This window comes from Hydractinia symbiolongicarpus, chromosome 5, assembly GCF_029227915.1.
Source record: "Hydractinia symbiolongicarpus strain clone_291-10 chromosome 5, HSymV2.1, whole genome shotgun sequence".
In the NCBI taxonomy this organism is placed as follows: Eukaryota; Metazoa; Cnidaria; class Hydrozoa; order Anthoathecata; family Hydractiniidae; genus Hydractinia; species Hydractinia symbiolongicarpus.
Genome location: NC_079879.1, coordinates 12211876 through 12235623, shown reverse-complemented (window position 1 = coordinate 12235623; position 23748 = coordinate 12211876). Strand labels below are relative to the sequence as shown.

At 31.7% G+C, this 23748-nt stretch overlaps 1 protein-coding gene across 9 annotated transcripts in view; it reads left to right on the top strand.

Annotated features, from left to right (window-relative positions):
- LOC130644805 (protein mono-ADP-ribosyltransferase PARP4-like) overlaps positions 1-23748 on the top strand; it is a 45812-nt gene that overhangs the window by 9700 nt on the left and 12364 nt on the right. For 6 of the 9 annotated variants that reach the window (XM_057450554.1, XM_057450553.1, XM_057450551.1 and 3 more), the window contains exons 14-43: positions 1536-1579; positions 1659-1768; positions 3337-3473; positions 3936-4020; positions 4142-4281; positions 4433-4597; positions 4680-4723; positions 5031-5112; positions 5192-5326; positions 5645-5737; positions 5923-6013; positions 6097-6170; positions 6679-6866; positions 6949-7048; positions 7162-7257; positions 7381-7455; positions 7535-7615; positions 7710-7790; positions 8089-8187; positions 8559-8663; positions 10137-10352; positions 11300-11344; positions 12337-12405; positions 12497-12614; positions 14702-14896; positions 18476-18643; positions 20238-20303; positions 20583-20687; positions 22086-22181; positions 22637-22774. In XM_057450554.1, the coding sequence (XP_057306537.1) occupies positions 1536-1579; positions 1659-1768; positions 3337-3473; positions 3936-4020; positions 4142-4281; positions 4433-4597; positions 4680-4723; positions 5031-5112; positions 5192-5326; positions 5645-5737; positions 5923-6013; positions 6097-6170; positions 6679-6866; positions 6949-7048; positions 7162-7257; positions 7381-7455; positions 7535-7615; positions 7710-7790; positions 8089-8187; positions 8559-8663; positions 10137-10352; positions 11300-11344; positions 12337-12405; positions 12497-12614; positions 14702-14896; positions 18476-18643; positions 20238-20303; positions 20583-20687; positions 22086-22181; positions 22637-22774 (3241 nt within the window). Of the gene's footprint in view, positions 1-1535; positions 1580-1658; positions 1769-3336; positions 3474-3935; positions 4021-4141; positions 4282-4432; positions 4598-4679; positions 4724-5030; positions 5113-5191; positions 5327-5644; positions 5738-5922; positions 6014-6096; positions 6171-6678; positions 6867-6948; positions 7049-7161; positions 7258-7380; positions 7456-7534; positions 7616-7709; positions 7791-8088; positions 8188-8558; positions 8664-10136; positions 10353-11299; positions 11345-12336; positions 12406-12496; positions 12615-14701; positions 14897-18475; positions 18644-20237; positions 20304-20582; positions 20688-22085; positions 22182-22623; positions 22775-23748 lie in introns of those variants that run through there. The other 3 variants (XM_057450550.1, XM_057450555.1, XM_057450552.1) reach the window with 3 other exon arrangements.

Below are 23748 nucleotides of genomic sequence, written 5' to 3'. Positions count from 1 at the left end.
AGTTTACAAAGTGTTGTTACTCCATCATAGCAAAAACAATCGTCAATTTTATTTCATTTTGCAGAATAACTTTTTGAGCAAGTTAAAAAATTAATCGTGACACTGGGCTGAGCGCTTAGTACAGTTAAACCGTGTTGCACAGCGTATAGGAATAATACCCTTTTGAAAAAAACTTTCTCGCAGACACAGGGCTGAGCGGTTAGTCCAGGCGTGATTCCCAAGAAAGTTTAAAAATTAATTGTCACAGTGGTGGGCTGACCTTAGTATATACAGGTAAACGGTGTTGCACATGCCCATAGGCGTAACAGCCTTTTACAAAAAACAGTCTGTTTTTAACACTGGGCTAACCGCTTAGTACAGTTAAACACAATTGAACAGGCGCATAAGGCGTATTACCCTTTTCCAAAAATGTTCATTGCAACTTCGGTTTAAATAAAAACACAGGGAACAGCCTGTCGTTACTCGTCCAGCCAAAACAATCGCTCAGCCATTTCATTTGCAGAAAAAGTTTGCAGAAAAATTATAAAATATGTAGCTATACCTAGCTAGCTAACTGCATTTAGCATAAAAATTATATATTGCTTAAGAATATTGTTGTAGCCAAACTGCATTTTTATACTTTCACTTTTTAAGGAGCTAGCTAAATAGCCACAGCCTCAACATAAAAATAAATGTTGGCTAGGATAAAAAGCTCTTATACCATACATAATAGCAATAAGTGGGGCTCTAGCTAGCTAGTAGCTATAGCTAGCTAATCTTCGTTCCTAGCCAAACATCCTAAAACTGGTGCGTTTAGATCTGTACGTGGCTAAAAAACGTGACAATATATTTATCCTAACATTGAAAACAAACAGAAAACAAATATTACAAATATATAAGGCTTTTAGAAGATAAAAAAGTCAAACAGGCCTACAAACCTCACACACTGACCACAAACACGACCATTATCAAAATGGCCTTCGTTCCGCGAAGATCTTGGATTCTTTCTGGTCGCGAAAATCTTGGTTTTTTTTTAAAGAATCAGGCGTTGTGAATGGTGTTCCACGCGCGAGCGGTCAAAACAAAGTCAATAAAAATATATCGCATTTGATATTCGTGTTTCCGTAACATAATTTTCTAACTCAGCGGGGGTTCCGCGCAGAGACAGACAGACGGAATACGGCTATTATAATAGAGACATTAATTTTCAACTTAACTATTCATACGTAGAGAAGTTTAAAAATATAAAAAGTTATCTGCCTGTACTGACTGAAAAATTTATCAATACTTTCATTTCAATGTCAATACTTCTTCAAAAAAAATTAACAAAACTATGCTTTATTACAACTTCACATAGAGCGATTATTTTACAGACCAGGCAATGGGGCAAAAAACTAACTAGTTTTAATCCTTTACTGTAAAAACAAAGGCCTGTTTTAAGGAGTTGACCTCACTTTTTATGTGTCATAGTACATAATCAAAACCAATAAACATCCCTTAGTTACTAAATTCTCTGAAGTTTAAGAATATCAGTGCAACCTTTTTTTGTTATACAGGATGATGAATATTGTATTTATGATGTTTCAAGGCTGCAAGTTACGTAAGTGTTATATTTTTAAATTTAATGCATACACCACCTATGTAAATCTACTGTTAAAATGTATTAATTTTTACTTTAGGCATATTGTTGAATTTAAAACGCCAAAAGACACCCTTCTTGTACATAAGTTTAATCCTGAACTATCTGAAGATGAAGGTATCGAATCGGACATGGAACAGTCAGAAGAAGGTAAATAATAAACAGTGGTTGATATAATTTGTTTATGCTAGTTTTATGCACCAATTCTATCTGTCATTGCCCTTTTAACAAAATATATTTGCATTTGTATCACATTTAGTTAATCAGTTAGTGTAAAAGATAAACAAAACCCCAATCGGTTTAGCTTTAGTGGCTATCTAGTTATGGCAGGTGTATTAAAACATTCCATAGTTGAATAATACGAGTAACATATTAAATTTTGTTAAAAAGCAGGGTCAGATTTAAACTTCGGCTGTTCAGCACAGGCATAAGAAGAATTTGTCGATGTGAAAATCATGTATGTCCAAAACTAATATTTTGTGTAAAGGCAGTGTGTTATTTTTATTATCCAGCCTATTAGTTTTGTTCTCTGCCTACTCCTTTGCTTAATAATTTAATCTCTTCCAAGGAGTGTTTGCCAAGGTTTCACTCTCCTTTGAGGTTCTTTGCTGCAGTTTTGTAGTTTATTAGGAGAAGTTTTTAAAACTAAATTTATGGACTGTTTTATTCCATACTTCATGTGAATGTACCTTGAGGGACTATGCTTCAAGTTCTTCATTGGAATCTCTTGAGAGAGTTGTGAATTCAAAAAACTAGATAACAGGTTGTGTTTGCATAACACATTTTGTCCCACAAGTGTAATACTTCAGTGCTGAATGAATTTAGCATAATAACAGTTGGTGTAAATCAGGGTTCTGTAATCAATCCTTTGTGGTTTGTTGATGGAGTTCAGAACAGAGTATCCATTGAGTTTATTGCAGGCAGATGATTTAGTTTCCGTAGCAGAATCAATGGCAGAATTAGTTAAAAAGCTTGAGAAGTAGAAGAAATGCTTAAAAGAAAAAGGTTAAGAGTGAATGTAGCAGAGTCTCTAAAGCCATGATTAGCAGCATTGAAGCAAAGTTTGATCTTATAGTTGGACTGCAGCCATATGGAGTTTGCAGGAAAGTGATTGGTAACAACTCAATTTTTCGTCTGACTCTTTGCCGACTGATTGCCTCCTCCAGTGCAAAAGGGTGTGAGTTCAATTTCGACTGAGTCATGCTACAGATTATAAAAGTGTGAATCACTGTTCTCGTAAACATAAACATGAGAATAAGATTGATATCTTGGGCAGTGGTATAGCAGAGTGGTTGTTGTACTTACACACCTTCTGTAGCTCAAATGGAAGCTTTAAATGCTCTAGACCCCCCTTTGCAAGATTCTCATTGATAACACTACCACTAGGTATTGCGGAAGGTTAAGAGTTGCCAACAGCTGTGTGTTGCAAAGATAAGATTAGAGACAACAAAGTTTTTTTAGTTTTTATGATGTGTTGGGTGGTAAAGGTCATATTGGAAGAAATCCAGAAAGGGTAGTGAAACATCTAACTGTAAACAATCAATACAGACCTGTTATGTTGTTTCAACAGAAACTTTACATACTAGTCTATGGCCCATGGAAAAATCCAAGGGTTAGCCCGTTTTTTTATACTGCATTGTGTGCGTCTCACTGCTTGCGGTACCATTTTGCGTGACAGACAGACGTATACGGGTATTATAATATAGATTATATAATAGATTTCAATTTGGATGATGTTCAAAATGTTGAGAATCCTTTAAACAAAGTTGCTGCTGGTTTGCAAAGTACAGGTGATTCAAAAATACCTCTGACTGCAGTTCATGTTAGAGCAAAGTTACAAGACTTAGCTTCTGAGGTATGAAATATTATCTACAAAGGAAATTTTTGTTGTAACAAAATCACATTATTTCAAAGCAAAATCTGTCCAGCAAATAACACTTCTTATAACACCCCCTTCACTACCTATCTACTTAGGGAACATACCATCTAAATAACAGAAGCATAACAATGAGCCACCGTTGTACACTATTAAAGCTGAAAATACGACTTTTTCTATAATCTCACCTTTGCAATGTTTGCATATAAACTGAATGTCAACTGCTAACCTTTCTCTACTACTGCACTTCTATGTACCCAATGCTTACAAGTCTGACAAAAAATTGAGTTACTACCAACCCCTTTCCTGCACACTTCACAAGGCCACTTATACATTACAAGGTTACACTTAGCTTCAATGCTACTAATTATGACTTCAGACTTTGCTGCATTAACATTTATTTTTTGTTAACATATTATGAAACCAATATCATTCTTGAAGGTTGTGGTTCTTCAAGCTTACACCAATGAAAGTACCGTAGCTATCGAAGCGAAATATGTGTTTCCTTTAGACAGTATGGCAGCAGGTATGTGTAATTAAAAAAATTGTTTTAAAAAATTTTCCAATTTTAAAAAATAATAATTAAAACAGTGTTTTTATTTGCGTATTAATTAATGGATGTTTTAACTTATTGTTTTATCCTGTAGTGTGTGGTTTTGAAGCGTTTATTAATGGTAAACACATAATCGGTCACGTAAAAGAAAAAGAACAAGCACGAAAAGAATACAAGGAAGCCATCAGCAAAGGTCATGGTGCTTATCTTATGGAAGAACAAGAAGAACAGGCTGTAAGATATTTATCAGGATTTTTACCATTTTTTGTTGTATTATGTAACAATACGGTATTAAGTTACCTATTTAGTCAAAATGAATCTAAGATCAGAATCTCGTACTATATTTTTAAAAGAAAAAACATTATTTTATGATTGGTCTCTGCAGGATGTTTTCACTGTAAGTGTTGGGAATCTCCCACCGCATGCTGACGTCTTAATAAAAATTACATACGTAGCAGAACTTCAGTTAGAAGGAGAACAAATTAGTTTCGTGCTGCCTAGATGTGTTGCACCATGGACCAAGAAAACTGCTTTGGCTACTCAAATTCAAGTAAGATTTTGGTGACATATGTATTGGGTTTTATTTGTACCTCAAAAGAGACCAACAATCCTATTTATACCTATTTTTTTAGGATGATGTTGCTACAGTTAATGTTGATGACGATAAAGCACTGGGGTATCACACATTAATTTTTTATTATTGTGAATTTATCAAATAAACCCCCCTATATCACCCCATTCTTCAGCTAGAATGCCCTTAAGTACGTGTCCTTTTCTAATGTCTACAATAGAAAGTAGTTTTAATGAGCACTCCTTTTAATTAAGTACTGTATTAAGAACTGCTTTACACCATTCCCTTTCTTAAACAACAATGCAAGTTAAAAAAGGTGTGTCAGTGATGTATATTTGTATACACATTTTATTAACAAGCATTGTCAACTTTATTTACTCACTACATGTTTGCACTTCAAAATGTGATTTAGAGAATTCTCACTGCAGTTATCCGTGGATATGCCGTATGAGATCAGAAAAATTTTCTCGCCCACACATTCAGTAAAAATTAAGGTAAGTAATATTTTGGTAAAAAATATGTGGCTTCTTCATTTACTTTATTTTTTAAGTAGAACATTATTTACTTTTTTAGAAAACTGCTACAAAATCTGTTGTTCATCTTATGGATAAAGCACTTGGTGACTCATTTCAATTGTTAATCGATCTTGCTGAAATTCATGTCCCTCGAATGATTGCTCAACGTCATCCTACTGATTCAAACAAACAAGTATGTTTTTAATATCTAATAAAAGGTACTTTAATAATTTTATGGGGCTCTATTTTTTTATATATAAATATATTTATTCATTAAAAATAATTACAATTTATTTAAAATATTTAAAATATAAAAGGTTAAAGTAAAACTTTATTGTCAAAGGCTTTGAGTCACACGTCTGTTTGACTGAATAGAAGAGAAGTGCGCATTGGTGACTAAATAAAATAAAAACTTCATATTCTGGCATCTACACAGGCAAGATCAAAATGAGGCTCTATTTGTCTTAAAATTATGCTTTTGTATTTATTTTCATTTCTGTTATATTTTAAGGCCTGCATGTTGACATTTTTCCCTGAATTCGAAAGTGAGTCAACAGATGTGTTGGATGTTGTGTTTTTGATTGATTTGTCTAACTCAATGAAGGTAAAGTTTAGAAGTTCCTTGCTTGATTTTTTATTCTGCTCATTTTTTAAGCTATTGTTTTTTATCATTTGCATGACACTTTTCTTAAATTAAAAAAAGGCGATCAAAATTATACTGATTTAGGTTAATTTATTAGAATTTTTATGTTTGTCTAAAATTGAATAAACATGTCCTATTATTTTAAGGGTCTTGAGAAAGAACTGCAAAAACTTGTTTATCTAACTTATACTAATCTACCAGAAGGAACCATTTTTAATATCGTCAAGTTTGGTGAAAGTATGTTGTTTTAATTTATTCATAGTTTTGTCTATCCATACAGTAAGTAAAACAGGGTTACAGACATTTTGTATTACTTTTAGAACAGCAAGAGTTGTTTTTAGCTCCTAAATCAAAAACCCAAAAAACTCACAAGTCTGTATTATCTTTCTTAAAGGTGAGCACTTTTTATGTTAAACTATTATTCAAAACTACGACTAAAGAACAGTGTACAAAGCAAACCATAATTGTGTTATTGAATTGTCCATGTACAGATCAATGTATTGAGTTAATCATTTCCCATGCAATGATTTTTTTTATTTACCAGTGTTGTCAAATTTTTAAAGCAACGCAAAGCTAGAAAAGTTTTTTGTAAGATATTTCGTTGCAATATTTTCTCTGGGAGTTAAAAAATTGCAAAACGAAATTCAAAAAGTTTTTTTATGCAATGTATGTTTTAAAACATCTTTTTTTTTGAATTACTATTTTATGGGTTGCAGGTTCTCCACCACTTGCAGTTTTAAGATTTTATATGTAGTCCTTAAAATTACGATTCTAATTTAACTTCTTTTTGAAAGTGATTGTTTATTAGTTTGTCTTCACTTAAGCATTTTCCTTGCATCCTTCCTAAAAATATGTACATTATATTTGGGAAGAGTGTTAAAATAGATGGTTTTCTTGTTAAGGTTTTGAAACCATCGCTTGGAGGAACACACCTTTGGAAACCATTATCTATACTGCAGCATTTAGGATCAGAACTGTCACCTAAGAATGTGTTTTTGTTTTCTGATGGACATATATCAGATGAAGAAACAACACTAGCATCAATAAAAAGCAACAACAAGAACATCCGGATGTTTACGTTTGGACTAAGGTCAGTGCAATATTGGTTTTCTTTCTGTTCTGGATACTACTAATAAATAAAATCATTGTTCTCATTAACATTACTCTTTTAGTTCAACAGTTAATAAACATGTGTTAAGAAGAATTGCAGACCTTGGAAGTGGTTGGTTTGAATATTTTGATAATAGTTTTAAATCGAAATGGGAGAAAAAAGTATGTAAATTAATAAATGTTTAAAATGGAATTTTCATCAGCTCCATTTAATAACCATATAAATTCAAACCATGTCCACGAGTTTTATAATGCTTATGTATTACATTTTGTAGGTGAAAATGCAAATCGAGAAGTCTCAACAACCTGTTCTGACAGATGTTAAAGTTCATTGGGTACAAAATGATTATGATGCTCCAAAACCTTTACAGGTGTGAGAAACTGTTTTATAATCTGTAAAGACCACCTTGAACAATTTTCAAATAGATGTTAATCTTCGAAAAAGAGGTTCTGTTGCGTTAACAAAGGTTCTGGTACGGATTAATCTTTTTTAGGCACCGAATAAAATTACAGCATTGTTTAATGGCTCGCGATTGGTAGTGTATGGCTTTGTCCCACATTGCACTATGGTATGTTGTTTGTCAACTACTATTTAAAACTTAAAAAAAAAATAAGGTTTGACTGTTATTCTAAATTTACATTGTTTAGGCAACATTAACAGCTTCTGTAAATGGAAAGCAAATGTCCACGCTTGTCTCTACATCTGAACTAAGCACATTAACTGGCTTGGTAAAATGTTTACTTTAATTTATTACTAAAATTGGAGCAATTCTAGTAAAATATGCATGCTGAATACAAAAACATAAATAAACTATTGTTTTAGTCTATACATCGTCTTGCTGCCAAGGCAGTTATTGAAGATTGGGAAAATGGAATGTTGAATGAGGACCAAATACAACATGAGGTGTGTTATATTTTTTCCCCCTAAAATCCTGCATTTTCTTTCCTTTTTCTTTTTTCGATGATAAAATCCCAATTTTGGTTTTATAGTGAACAAGTATTATCATTTTAAATATAATTTTATATTTAAAAAAGGAAAAAAAGCTTTCTTAAAATTCAGCAAAAATAAAATTATTAGAAATATACAAATTAAAAACAAAAAATGGAGTCTTTTTTTTGCTTTCTTATTTTCAAAAATATTAAAAACATTTATCCAAGCATTCAAATTTTATCACAATTATATTTCCCTTAAATATATTTAGATGATAAAACAGCAAATGAAAAAGCAAATTATTGATATGAGTATTGAATTCTCAATTGTAACTAAATTTACAAGCTTTGTAGCCATCGAAGAAAGAGAGGTATACGTTATTAGATGTAACAATTCTTATAATAATAATGCTCTAATCAACACCTGTCCCTAAACGTGCCCTTCCTCTTAGTTTATTAGAGTTTCCCTCAAGGAATTATTAATTTGAAGTTGTGATGAGAATGCCTAAGATATTTAAAATGAATATTTGGATTTCCTATTTTTAATAAACGTCCAAAAATAAATATTCAAATTTCTTATTTTTTTTAATAAACACCCAGTGTCTATTTAATACTAACCTTCAATAAACAACCCTAAAAATCTTGGAAATTAAATAAACACCTGAAATGTTTATTAGAGCATTTAGAGTATTCTAGTAGATTCATTTTCGAACAAGATGAAGAAGGTAGTTTTTTTATTCAGAGGGTTGAAAGTAAAGATGACACAGCACCAACAATAGATGAACTTGTTGCGATGGAAAACATAGATATCTTATCCTACATGGCATTCGAAGTCGAGTCAGAAATTGTGAGTTAATTAAAAATACTGTTATATTTTCACCTATACAAACTTGATGCTTGTACAAGTGTATAGAACGAGGCAAACAAAGAAAATTGTCTATCAAATATGTTATCAAAATTTATGGACTTATTATATGTAGTAGTTATCACACAGTGAAAAATATCATACAAATTAGTTGAAATTAAGTTAAACAATCAAATTAAACACAAAAATCCTTCAACATGCTATAGATATGATGTCACTAAACATCATTGGTGAAAAATAAAGTAAATTTTACTTTGTCCCTGAACTCCAGAGCAGCTCTTAAGTACAAAATAATGCACATGTGGGAGCAAAATATGCCTTAGCATATTTAGAACCGTTGCTCCTATGTGTAGAGTTTGAAACGCTGCTAAAAAATGTGTAGGATTGTGTACTTTTGACGAACGGTTACAAAGGTATTGGAGTTTGAACATCTTCTGATGACGTCATCAACCTGTCCTTTTTTAAACAGACTGGAGTACCAAGGTTTAGAAAATTGGCCTAGTTGTAGTCTCAGGTTGTCTCTAGTTAACCATGCAGTAGATGACGTATGTTTTTTCCACTAATTTTCAAGTTATTTGGTCTCAAAGCTAAAAGTACATTGTAATTGTTAATTTGAATTAAGGTATTAACATTAAGGTGGCGGTAACCCTTTTAAAAATCAGAAATATTTTTTCACGTAATTAGTTACAAAAGGTTATTTTCAGACTATATATCCATATTTTTTCTGTTATCACACACTTTTCATAAGTTTATAGCTGTAATACTTATCTTTCATAAAAAATATTTAGCTTCAACAATTCTGTCATCATCATCATCATTCATCATTCTCGGCTGTAAATAACTAATTAATTCTGTCAAATATAGCTTTAGAGCTACACACTTGAGAAATTATGAATGAATTAATTAATAAAGAGAAACATTATTAACAGCAAAGATGGTGCATTAAGTAACAATAAACTCTGAAAACGCTGATAGCATTTTCGTTTCTCTTTAAAATTTTAACACAAGCTTTTTAAATCATACAGCTTTAAAAAGGTGTGTGGAAATTTTTTTTGATTTTAAATATTGTCTTTTGACAGCACCTAGATGCAGTATGCTGATGAGATTTCTTTCAAAACAAACAAAAGGCTATTGTAAAAAATTTTTAAAATATAAAAGTTTTCCGTAAAACTTTGGAAGTCGTAAAAGCTATTTCTTTTCTTTTTATGTTGTATGTCTATAACTGACTATATTTGCTGATGCAGCAAATTAAAAAATTAAACAAAATTGTTTCTGTGCCCAAAGGACTAAATTTTCGGGAAATAACAAAGGAAATTTGTATAGATAACAACAGATTGTTGAACAGCTAAAAAGGGTTACTCCTACCTTAAATTAATGTTGTTGACATTGTCACGTTTAATTTTTCGATCAGCATTTGAGGCATGCATTTTTAGTTTTATCTAAATTTTTTAATAGGTTGAAGAAGAAGAAGAAAAAGAAGGAAATTATTATCAATTTTGTGGCTCTGTCCCAGTTAGTGACTCTGACTCTGATAGTGTCTCTTATGGTTCTGTTGACTGGGATGATAATTCTGAAGATAGGGATGCATCATTTTTGGTAGATGATAATTGTGAAGATCTGGATGCATCATTTTTGGTAGAAGAAAAAAATAATCTAATGGATAAGGTGGAGGTCAGATTAAAATTTTATTTTGTGTAAAAAATTGAAATAATTTTTCTCTATTTGTAAGAGAGACAGAAAGAGTTCAGATGAGCTAAGAAGCAGGCTAAGTATCCATAGAATTAAAGATGTTATCCAGATAAGAAGATTGAATTGGCTGGGGCACTTTGAAAGAATGGAGGGGGATAATTGGGTAAAAAAGTGTAGAGACGTGATAGTTCCTGGGGCAAAGCCCAGAGGCAGACCGAGAAAGACTTGGAAGGAGGTTATAAGGACAGACTTATACAGAGGAAGTTGAGTTTAGATCTAACACAGTCTAGATCAGATTGGAAGAGGGTCTTTAATATACCCCATCCAACCCATGCTAGCATGGAAAACGGACGTTAAGCCGAGAATGATGATGATGATTATGATGTAAATAAATAGAACGCTTACCAGTATGATCTCTCTTTGTCACTTACCTAATAGAATGAAGCACAAGCTAATTATATTTGTCACTCTAAAGAACAAAAATAGCAACGGATTAACACTGGACTTAATAAAAATAAATAAAAATAATTATGCTATAATATAAGGCTAAAGCAAAAAAAAAAAAAAAATCAATAAAATTTAACCATTTTATGAATATTTTTTTAGGATTTACTTGTGTCAGTCATTTTCTACAGAAATTTTCTACTGTATTTTCAGTAATTGTTACCCTGTTTGTACATTGTTACCCCATTGTTATCCTAACAACGAAATGGTTTCAATGAACCGTACCCTAGTGAACCCTCGGTTAAATTCGGTTAAATGAACATCCTTCCCCACCATAATTTCCTGGCCTGACAAAATCAAATGGCTATAAAGTCAGTTGAAAAGAATTAAATATTTTAATTTCATTAGGAAGTAAAAGTTTCTTTCAAGAATCATTATATCATTATATTTTTCGTATCAAATTCAAAATCAGTTATGTTTCCTAGGTTAAAGGAGCTGTAATAATGGATACTGGTATGCATGAAATGAAGGTGAGGTACCTTTTGTTTTTAAATAAGAATTCAAATTTTAAAACAGTTGATATTGCTTTCAGGAAGGTTTGTTTTATAATACATGACCAAAAATTGTTCAGAATGTGTTGTATTTTTTGTTTCTGTGGCCTAATGACAATTCTGTATAATGTAGAAGCATGTCACATGTAAATAAATGTTAAAGAAGAGCAAAGTATGCAAAAAAAATATTTTAAGACCATCCCCCAGCATCAGACATCATATTTAGTTTTTAATGTAGGGTGCCTCAAAATCTTCTGAATTCAATTAAAAAATGCAGATGATGGAGAAATCCTAATATTTTCTTTTTTTGTCAGTCGCCAAACCTTTTTAAAGCAATATCTAAAAAAAATAATGCCACAAGGCTCTATCTAAGGCTGTGGCTATCTTTCATTTCTATGATATGATGGCAGTACCTTTGTGGCCAATCAACAATTAAAACTATTAATTTTACAGATCAGCCTTTCAGCTTCTCAGATCAGATTTTCGACTCTTGGATCAACTTTTCAGATTCTTGCTTTTTAAATCAACTTTTAAGCTTGTCAGATTAATACAAAGATACAATCAAAATTATGAGTAAATCTCCCAGAGATGTTGTTATAGTACATAAATGCCTACTGCTATAATTGCCGTTTAGTGCACAGCTACGTCAGTCATAAAATTTAAAATCACACTCGAGTTTGGTATTACATTTTAAATCTGTTTCATGAAAGAGTTTGGAACAGTGGTAATTTAGTAAAAGTAGTCATTTTAAAGTAGTTTTGTAAAAAAGGTCATTTTTTTGAAGGCAGGTTGGTGTTTTTCAAAATGTCTTTTTACCAGTTAAACATTTTCGAAAATGATTTTCAAACAATTTAATTCTTTATCAATTTAAAAATGCTGTTTAGTGAAGTAATGAATAAAGTTGTATTTATTTATGTTAATAAAGTCTAAGATATAAAGCATTATATTAAAGCATATCTGGTATTTTATAGGCTGGTTTTTCTGGGGAGAAAAAACCACGCGTTGTTATGCCAACATTAGTTGGAAGACCTAGACATCAGGTGACTATGACACAACATTACATCAATTACTTCGTTGAGTTTTTGCTAAGTTTTTTTTTCTATTCCTATGTTTTGCTTCTTGATTTCTTAGGGTGTGATGGTTGGAATGGGCCAGAAGGATTCTTATGTAGGTGACGAGGCTAAATCAAAAAGGGGTATACTCACAATGTCAAGTCCATTCTCAATAATGAGAAAAGAAATTGGCAAAGGTAAGTAGGACAAACATAACGTTAACATAAGATTAAGCTATTTTCGTTTCCAAGATATTCACATTTTAATGCTGCATAAATTATGATGTCATAAATGAAGAATAAAATTTTGACATTTTCTGTCGTCAGTAATTTTAGACCTGTGCAGAAAACATTAAATGCCCTAAGTTTAGGTAGCACAGAGAAAATAGGAATTTGGACAGCACAGTGCCAAATCTTCACAGTTTTCAGAGAGTTTTTTTTTGTATCCACCCGAATCTGCATCTTAGTTTATCTGTACTAATAGCTTAACCTAGTTCCACTCACAATTATTTTTTATACATCCACAAAAACGTATTCTGCAAATAAAATGCTAAACAACTGTATTTGCTTTTCCAAAGTAAAAATAGGTTTCATCATAACTGCTGCGAATGTTAGTTTTCAAAAAGATGTTATGCTGTAAACGCTCCACTGCATATGTGACACATACTCACCATACGTATGACACAGTTTACCTTATATAGCTTAAACTTAAGTCTTGACTGTTTACTGTCATAGAAAGGTAGTAACAGAAAATATCAAAATTCCTTATTTAAAATGACAGAATTTCTTTGTAAACCCTGGTAGGTAGCTAGCTAGCTAGCTACATAAAAAATGTATATAGCTACTTGTAGATAGCAAAATGTATATAGCCACTAAAAACAAACGTGCCTCTGCAGTGCTGGCATGTTACTAGATGGCTTAAAATCTCAAAATAAATATTATCTAGATGAGACCATTCCCCAGCATCAGACATCATATTTAATTTTTATTGTAGGGTGCCTCAAAATCCAATTGAAAAATTAGTAAAAACTTCCTCTTCTTTTACTTGCACTACTGATGTTATTTCCTTGCATTGTTCTCAGTTCCCAGTCATGATTCCCTAGCTTCCAACTGTGCAGAGTTCAGATGTAGTTCTCACAAGTTTCAGCACTAAAGAATATCAAGGACAACGTCGCATAATTTGTAATTTAGGTAGTTTGACAAAAATGTGGCTTTGTCTTAAGATTTTTTAGATTTTTGCGGCTGATATTAGCATCAACTTTTATTTAAATCCAGTAAACCCTGCTTTAGAGTTCTGCACAATTATTTTTAGCAGTTTACCTTATTTTGTACCAAATTATGGTATAGAAGATATGTACGTAAACAAATTTCAGCTTCAATTTTTCATTACAAATTCAATATAAGCTGTGTAATTTTTTATATTTTTTATCATTTTCAAGATTTTTAAGGTCTAAAAGTGGCGCCCCATTGTTGCCATGACAACATACATAAGAATGTTGTGTTTAATAAATTATTATAATATACCTGACAGTATTGTATTTTTATTCTGGTCAATTCCAGTCATCTTAATCAATATATTATTTCTCATCACATGAATATAAGATGAATCTGCTTATGCAACAATTGGGGACTTGCACCAAGTAGTATTTTCTGACTTCTCCCCGGTTTGACTTTGTAATGTGGAATATCTTACAATTTTTAATCTAGTTTTTATTAACAATCTCACATCAACCATATTGCTGTTTAATAACTTTACAAATATTACCACATATCTTCGAATAATATAGTTATTATAATAAAAAAGAAAATTTATACTAGGCTACGTTTTGACAACTACAGAATTATCATATTATTGACTTCGACAATAAAAATATCACAGAAGTTCTGTGGGATAGCAGGAAGAGTGAAAGAAACTATACATACTATAAATAGAGAAACCTTTATCAATACTATTTCCTATCAACTTCTAAAAATATCATTTTTGCACTTCGATCCTCTAATTATCTCCTCGACCAATAAATAGCCAAAAATGATTTCAATCACATTCGAAACAATGACTGTAACTGAACTGATAAGTGGTAATATTGTTAAAGTAATCCCTCAATGATTTGGTAATTTTGTTAAAGTCATCTCTCAATGATTTGGTAATTTTGTTGCTTGTTACAAATATCCTTTTAGACATCTATCCCTCTGTAATGAATCACATCTATGCTATCAGTTATTTAGAAAGTGTGACTTGGAAGGCAGTTTCAAATGGATCAGAAGTTTAAAAATTTTTATTTTAGCCAATACCAAACTACCACCTGAGAAAGATCTTACATATTCACCACCACCACCTGGATTACCTCCACCACTTACTACAAAATATGGTTGTCATCCAACACCACTTGGAGGAGAGGGCCTGCTTCGATCACGGTTTGCGAAAGCTAAAAAGTCTCTACCACAACCTCTAAAATCTCGTCCTGCTGCAGCATTATCAGGTAACGCATTCCTTAGTTCACTGTTTACTTCTGTTTTCTAATTAGACAATTATGAAGTAATTTATAAACAATGGTGCTATGACCGTTAAATACTCATATAATGACCTGTGAGTCAACTTAATCAAAAATCAGGATGATCTTTGAGATACAATGCAAAAAAGATGTAGGAATATTGAGTATATAATTTTGGAGAATTAAATATCTTCTACTATTTAAGTTTTGGCAATGCAAAACCTGACTGCGTGAACGTAAGTATATAAAAATTAAATTTACTAATCCTCCTAAAAATAATAAGCAGCATCATATCTTATGCAGTTACAAATTCTTAGTAAAACTATCACTAAGCATTGTCTAGGCCTTGGTAAAATTTACTTTTTTTTTATGTAATGTGAACTACTTTACAATATTAATTCAAAATTTCAGCCACCTTTTAATCCGAAACGTCTATGTTCTTTTTCATTGTATTAATATTTCAAGAAGTTTATCACAGTCAATTAGCTAGGAGTCAAAAGATAGATATTATAAAAGAATGCTGACAAATTTCACCAGCAGTCTCTTGGTTGTAAAGTGATCAGTTAACTAGCTTTTTTTCTAATCTACCTTTATGAATGCAACGTTTTCGCTATGGCACTGTATTGATAAATAACATCAAATTTACTGAGAGACAAAAAAATGCATTTTTAGATCTACTTGGCACAAGTGAGGGCCTATAAATTGACCTTACTCAATCCATCTATGCATTCATAACCAACTTTTTCAGAATTGGATCATTAGTTTTTCTGGATTTGTTGCACAAAGATAGAGAATACACCCTCAAATGTGAAAGTTTAACTCATATTTGCAGTTGCCTATCAATTAAAAAAAGCGTGAAAAGTTTTACTAAAATGCAAGCCAGCATATTTAAATACCTGAATAAACAAAAAAATCAATTTAGTAGGGTGCAATTAAACTTAGAGAAAGTTTTTTTTCCTCAATTGAAAACTAGGGTGCTCACAAAACGAATAATGAATAAACTTTATAATGAAAAAAACTGAATTGATTATTAAGATTAATAAAAATTATTTTGTATAAATACCTACAACCCATAACCTTAATAGTGATAAAACGCAGGATAGAACTTGAAGTTTCTAACCAAAAGCGCTTGGTAAAGACGTTTTAACATAGCAAGCAAATGTAGATTAATGTTGTAGGTGACAAGTGTATAAGTAATGATGATATTCTCTTGGTTCGTACAAAGTTCACTTGACAAAGAATTTAAGTGAAATGAGCATAATTGCATGACTATGCAGGCCAGGACATAACAGAACAGGTAGGTGGGGCAATTGGGAAAATAAAAATTGGCAAGGCTGCAGGTATTGTTGCGAAGATTGTAAAAGTGTTTTGATATACTGGAGTTGAGTTTATTACAAGTTTTGCCAATGAGATAGGGATAGTGTTATTCTGAGTGACTAGCAGTCAAGTGTAATAGTAAGTTATTTCAAGGGCAGGGTAATGCCGAAAACATTGGTAACTACAGAGGGTTGAAGTTGGTTATAAAGTAATAAAATATATTAAAAGACTGATTGAGAGGTTACTAAGTAAAAGAATTGATATAGATAGGATGAAATTTGAATTTTTTCCAGGGCGCAAAACTACAGCTGTATTATACTTACTAAGAAAACTTAAGTATAAGTATTAAGGAAAGAGAAAGCATGTCTTTGTAGATTTCGAAAAATTTCCTGGGTCACATAGAGAAAATTATGGTACAGTCTATGTACAGTAAAATTAGAATTCGTGTCAGAACTTACAATTCACTTAGTGATGATTTTAGCATAAATGTTGGCGTACATCTGTACTTAGTCCATTGTTGTTTTGTGTTGTCTTAAAAGCGCTGTCAATGAAGTTTATGAGGGGGTTTTCATTGAAGTTTTTAGATGCAAAGTTAAGACTATGGAAGAATTTGTGGAAAATTTTAAGCAGTGGAAGCAAACTAGAAGAGAAAGGCTTGAAAGTGAACGCAGAAAAGTCTAAAGACATGATTGGAAGCATTGAAGCTAAGTTTGAACTTGTGATTGGAAAGTGCTCTTGTGGAGTTTGGAGAAAAGGGGTTGCTCACATTCAGTTTGTATGTAACCGTTGCAAGGGTGAGATTAGAGACAAAAGAGAATTTTCAGCTGTGAGGATGTGCAACAGTGACTTGTTGGAGATGATTAAGAATTTCTGTTACTTAGGTAATATGTTGGTTAGTGAAAGGGTTTTAATAAAAGTGTTACTTGCAGAATAGGTTCTGCTTAGACCAAGTTCAGAGAGTTACTTTTTTTGTTAACCATAAGAGTCGTGTCCGTTGAGGTGACAGGTAGGTTATTTATGATGTGTGATAGTAAGACATGGGCAATGAAGAAGGAAGATCTTGGCTGTTTATAACGTGGTATTATAAGAATAATTACATGGCTATGTAACACCAGTCTGGAAGACAGAGAGTTCAGATGAGATAAGGAGCAAGTATTCGTAGTGTTAGAGAGGTTATCGAGGGAAGAAGGTTGAGGCACTTGGAAAAGTACGATAACTGAATAATCTAAAGACATTTCCTGGGATAAGCTCATAAGTAGAATGAAAAAGATTTGCCAGGAGTTAAAAAGGATAGACTTGATGTAGGTAAATTTGGGTTTAAACAGTCTAGATAGCTCATACAGTCTAGATCAGAATGTCATTGATGTACCTGTCCAACCCATATGAGCATGAAGAACATATGTTAAGCTGAAAATGATGATGAATGATGTTTCTATGTAAGTACTACACACACTTGTCAAATTACAGTTGGCCAATGTTTACAGTAGATTTAGGATTTTACATTATTCGGTTATATTTCATATCCCTTCATTTGTTAGGTTTTGGAGAAGTGCTCATGGGCCAATATCTTTATTTAAAGACATTGGACAGCTACAAGGCTAAATCTTGTATAATATTTTCAAGCCAATAATTTTAGAGGCAGACAGAATTTCATGAAATTCCCCACGACAAACAAACAATTCTTCATGATTGCCTAGCTAGGACCTTGAACCAAAAATTAGTGCGATTTTGAAAACTTGGTCAACACACCCACTTTTAAAGCTAGAAGTTGATAGCTTTATCAGAATACTTAATATTGCCTTCGTTATTACAAACGGAAGCAGCAGGGTAGGAATAGTTGCAGAAAACCTGTTTGATCTGATGTATTATTTTAATGTCAACAAATTAAAATGGATGGGTGTCAAAATCATTTGTGAGGTCATTAAATTACCCTTTAACTTAGGGTCATATAATTTAGGAACGGTTAAAAATAGGTGAGATCATATTCTCCATCAGTAACTAGAGACCACATGGAAACAAAATTAGTCCTGTGCATCATCTCGATCAGTGTTCCAATCTCTACACAATATAATCAAAAGATAAACAAGAAGTTTTTATAATGTTTTAATATAAATGAGTGGTACCTAATGCTATAAAAATGTCACAACTTTATTAGCATATACTTGTAAAGCGTGACGTTCTTTTTATAAAAATGGAATGTTTTTTAAAAAATTGGATAATACAATTTTATTTTAAATCGTTTTATTTTAGCTACAAGAAATCGTCTACCTTCACCACTGGGTCTTAAAGCTCCATTACCTTTACCACCACCTAAAGACGATCAGCATTCACCACTACCTCTACAAGTTAGATTACCTCTACAACCCCTACCTCAAAAAACTTTAGCTACATCCAACCTAAGTTTAAAAAGAGTAGGAGGTGCGTCTCCGCAGTTTCTTATTCTTCTCATTATAAATTATTTTTCTAGCGGTAAAAACTCTTTTGTTTTGAAGTTGATTGTTTCTGGTGGAATATGTAGAAAATAAGGAACATTAGCTTAATGTAAGGTGTACTTTTTGGAATTATGGTAAAATATAGACGAAAAAGCAATGTAAGGAAATAAAAGGAAATTACTTAACAAATAACCCGTAATTAAAGATAGGAATAAATAATTATAATATTCTCTTTTGTTCTATGAAAGAAACAATAGCCACCAAACACTGATTTTGTGCTGAAAATTCATTAACTTTGGAGAAAGAATTATCTATTTATATGTACCCCCTACTGCAGTAATATTTTTTAAAAGTTTAGGTTTGGAAAATATTAAAACGTTTTTCCTGTTTTCTCGTTAAAACACTTGTCTAACTCTAGACATGCAAAAATACAACAAAAGCAGCACAATAGATGGGCTTTAAATGAGCACATAAACAATATAACTTTGATAAAATTTAAATAAACATTGCTTGAATGTACCTCCTCTTTTTAAACCTATTTTATCATGCACACATAAATCAGAACAGTTCGTTAAAAAAATAAATAAATAAATACAATCCTATAAAAGTATTTTCAGTGGAGATAAGCTTTTGTGGTTTTCTGTCGGCTGTTGGACTTTAGTAATAGTAAGGATAATGTCCAAAACAGCTTTATTCTTTACAATATTCTCAAGGAAAACGTTTACGAACAGACAAATTTTCGTAAAGTGTCTACACTGTCCTAATAAGTTAGCACTAAAACAGGAATCGTTATGTTCCTTTAAACAAACTAATACAAAGTTGGGTTCTATATCAAGTTCTCTACAACAGTCACCATATAATGAAGTTGAATATGAATGTAAACCAATATACAGTTAGTTGTGTTTACCAACGTCTGTGCTATAAATTTGCATCACATGCACACATTGAACCATTACTCTGTGACAAATAAGTATACTATTGTACTCATTTAATTTCATGTTTGATTTAAATTTAAAAAAAATGAAATGTTCAAGTTTGCAATGCACAAAATGGTTTTAGTCAATGAAACAGACAAAGTTGTATAATTTAACTATTTATTTTTTATCTCTTTTGGATTCAGTTATAAAAGTAGTTTTGTGTAGTTGTTTTGTTGTTGTTGAGTGTTAAAATGCACAGCATAAGAAGTCTTTTGATGTACACTTTTATCCACTGAACTTAAATAAAAAGTAATTGACCAGCATCAAATTCCTGATAAAAAAGTCACGGATAAACGCTTCTTTGTTTTCTATTAATTCTTGCTTGAATTAAAATAATTAAACCAATGTTCTAATGATGTCATCAAAAGCTTGCATATCTCTAATCATGTTTCGAAAGGACATGATTATGTAATCATTTTGATCAGTGTTTCATACTCTACACAATACAATCAATAGATACCAAAACGTTTTGAAAATGTTTTTTATATAAATGGGTCATACCATATGTCATCAAAATGTCACAACTTTAATAGTATTTACTTGTAAAGTGTGACTTAAGAATTTGTATAATATTATATTTTATTTTAAACCGTTTTGTTTTAGGTGCAATAAACCGTTTATCATCACCGCTTCTAGATGCCCGATTTTCTCCACCACCACCTGAAGAAGGCAAGTGATACATCCTTACTCGATTTGCAATGGAATTTATTCAACAAAACCATAGTTGCAATGAGAATTAATTAACAAAACCATAGACATGTGTTAATAAGATGAATATAACAAATACCATCATCAAATCATAGAAGAAGACCTAGTAACAAAATCCAGAACTGTCCCTAGTTTATATATGGTTTTAAGGCCTACTCCAATTAACACCATGAATAATTTGGATTAACCTGTTTAATTTTCGACCTATTTACCTTTTCATTGTTAATCGTTTTATTTTAGCTGAACGTGATGGTCTACCTGCACCACAATTTCAAGAAGCTAGATTGCCTCCACCACCACCACCTCCTGGAACTGGATTGCCTCCACCACCCTCACATATAAAAGGTAGTTCGATATTAAAATACAAAAAATGTGATACTTGTGTGAAAAATGTTAACCCTTTTTTTTACTGTAAAAATGAAGAGGAGTGAATTTTGGTTACACTTGTTGCTACATCTCTTACAACAAAATGGGTTCTGGAAAAGGTTACGGATGGTCTAATGTGTTTTGATTTTGAAGTTTGATTTACTTAAAACTATTAGTAACTACTTAAAATATTTACCAATTTTAAATTGTATATTTTAAGTTTTGCTTTTTTTTTTAACCTTTTAAACATCTCCCAGTGCCACAAAACACTAGGCTTTTTTTTAGGACGCAACTATAAACCAACCTAAAATATTGGATTTAATTACTTTTTTAATCATCTGATATTATTGCTATCACTAAATTTTTCAAATAGGTCAAGATTTTGCCAATTATGCTTCCAATTTAAAATCTTATTATCTTAAAATTCTATTACAGTGAATCATTTACCTGTAAGAGAACAATTTTTTCAGACAAAAGTACTATAAAATCTTCTAACCATTCTCAGACAATGATACACTGTCAGCTTCTTTACTCTTTTCCATCTTCTTTACAATTAAGCTGTGCACTACATTACAAATATGTGAAACAAATTCCATATCATATATTATATAAGATAATTTTTCCCACTGTTGGTTGGGTACTCCATCTATGCAAATTCTCCTATCCCTAAATTCAGTATTTTTTTCTCTCACAAATGCTTGAACAACAGCGTGACTGATATTCAGCTGAATTCTGCAAGTTCTGAATAACCCAACAGTATTCTTCTAACATATGCCCTTAAAGGCAGAGCTTGTACAAAAAATTTACCACCCTGAATTTCGCGAATCCTTAAGGAGATTTTAATCTACTTAGAAAGTTTTAACAACCTTGTACTCAGGGTTTCACAAATGCAGTAATCAAAACACATTAGAAAAACGAAGCACCTATGATCAAATCGTAGAAATCCAAACATGTCCCTGCTTGATGTATCCTTTTTATTAAGACTATATATATTAAAATTCTACGTATTTTTTAAGCTCTTTTTTAGCTAAGCTTATGAACTTGTTTAATTTCCTGAATCTACCTGTCTTTAATAATTCGAAAACTGTTTCATTTACTTTCAAAATGTACTTAATATAACTTTTGGGTTATTCAGTATATATAACTGTTGGGTTAACTGTTGGGTTATTCAGAACAAGCAGAATTCAGCTGAATATGAGTCACGCTGTATATATTTCGTCGATTTAAAGCAAGGTCATATGGTTTGATATGTATATCTGGCATTTTGTTTCCTTTTTAGATTCACTGCCAATCTTTTAAGATAAATAACTTTTCATTTCTCTACGTTATTTTTTTTATTTGACTGACCCTGTGAACTTTATTTTTAATTTAATGTAGCACGGATTTGGAGATCCCTAAAAATGTTCAAGTCACGGTATATGTCAAGTTCTACAAAGCATTCACTGTGTTTCGACATGCCTGAACCTATGATCGGTTAGTTGTGTTGCATTTTAATGAATGCTTCTGCTAGTATAAACTTAAACACATTGTTGTATCTGCAACATTTGCACATGTTGAACTGTATCATGTGACCTTTGCATACTCCTTATTTTAGTCGTATTTATTTGTATTTTCACAAATTACAAAACTTTAAATCCAAAGAATAGGATTTTTCAATATAAAAGATGTGTATTCTTCAGGTCATGTTTCAGTTGAATTTAAGAATCAGGAAGTTGGAAGTTTGATTTTTTTTTTTTTTACTGAGACGAACAAAACTGTATAATTTAACTATCTATTTTGTATTCATATGGGGTCCAGTTATAGAAGTAATTTTTTGTTGTTGTTGCTAAGTTTGTTGTTATGGAATTATTAAAATGCTAGAATTTTGATATTTGAAAGTTTAGATGCTAAACCTGGCATGTTAATGTAAATTTAGTTATTTTATAAAGGCACAGCTGCAGAATATGGTCTCCCTGCACCACAACTTTTAGCAGCTAAAATGGCTCCACCACCACCTCCTGCAGCTAGATTACCTCCACCAGCACCTCCTGGAACTGGATTACCTCCACCACCCCCACTTCTAGAAGGTAATTGGATATTAATTTGTAAAATGTAAAGTTACAAAACATGTAAAATACTTGTGTAGAACGTTTTAACATATACACTTATTTAACTATCAAAACAGGAGGTGTGATATCAAATTTAAGGAAATTTTGGATATACTTATCGCTAATTCATATTTTCTTAGGACCAATGGGTTCTGAAAACCCTAAGGATAGCCTAATGTAATTTGATTCTGAGAAGGAGGACATATACCTAGTATTGAAATATGGGGCTAGAAAGGTTTTACACAAGACCCCATTAAAAAAATCCTTTTTTGGAAAATTTAAGACCATTACTGCCAGAGTTGCTAATAACAACAAGAGGAAAAAAGGTATCTGGTAGCCACCAGCAAAAAAAAGCATTATTTGTAGCAAATGCCACTGCTGTAAAATTACATTTTAGTCTAAAATCTCTTAAAACATGGAGTTAAAACCAGTTTCAAACAATTATGTATGTCACAACTGAAAGAAGGTAAAACCTGCAACTTTCAAAAGTATTTGTATACTGTTTGTCAGCCTGTGAAAAATTCATAGATTTTCCAGTGTTTTGTGCATTCTTGTTTCCCTGTTAGCATGAAGTAATTGAATTAGGACAGAATTATTACTAAAAAGACTCCTAAAAGGCAAGTGTATTGCGTTCTTTCTCCCGTAATAGGTATATCACGTTTTAATATTTACCACATTTTAATTGTATGATGTTTAGATGATGAGATGTTTAAAACAATTCTGTTTTAAAAGGGTTTTTCCACAAACCACTAGGCTTTTTTTCAATGCACCCTAAGGGCAAATTAAAAAACCTCGGGTTTTTTTTATATACTTTTCAAAAACCTCTAAAACGCTATAAAGTAGAGGTTGTATATAAAATCTATATAAATTTGTTTATAATTTATAAAGTCCGCCCTGGAATCTTAAAGATCATCAAGGAGATTTTAATATATCTGAAGCTTTAACAACCTCGT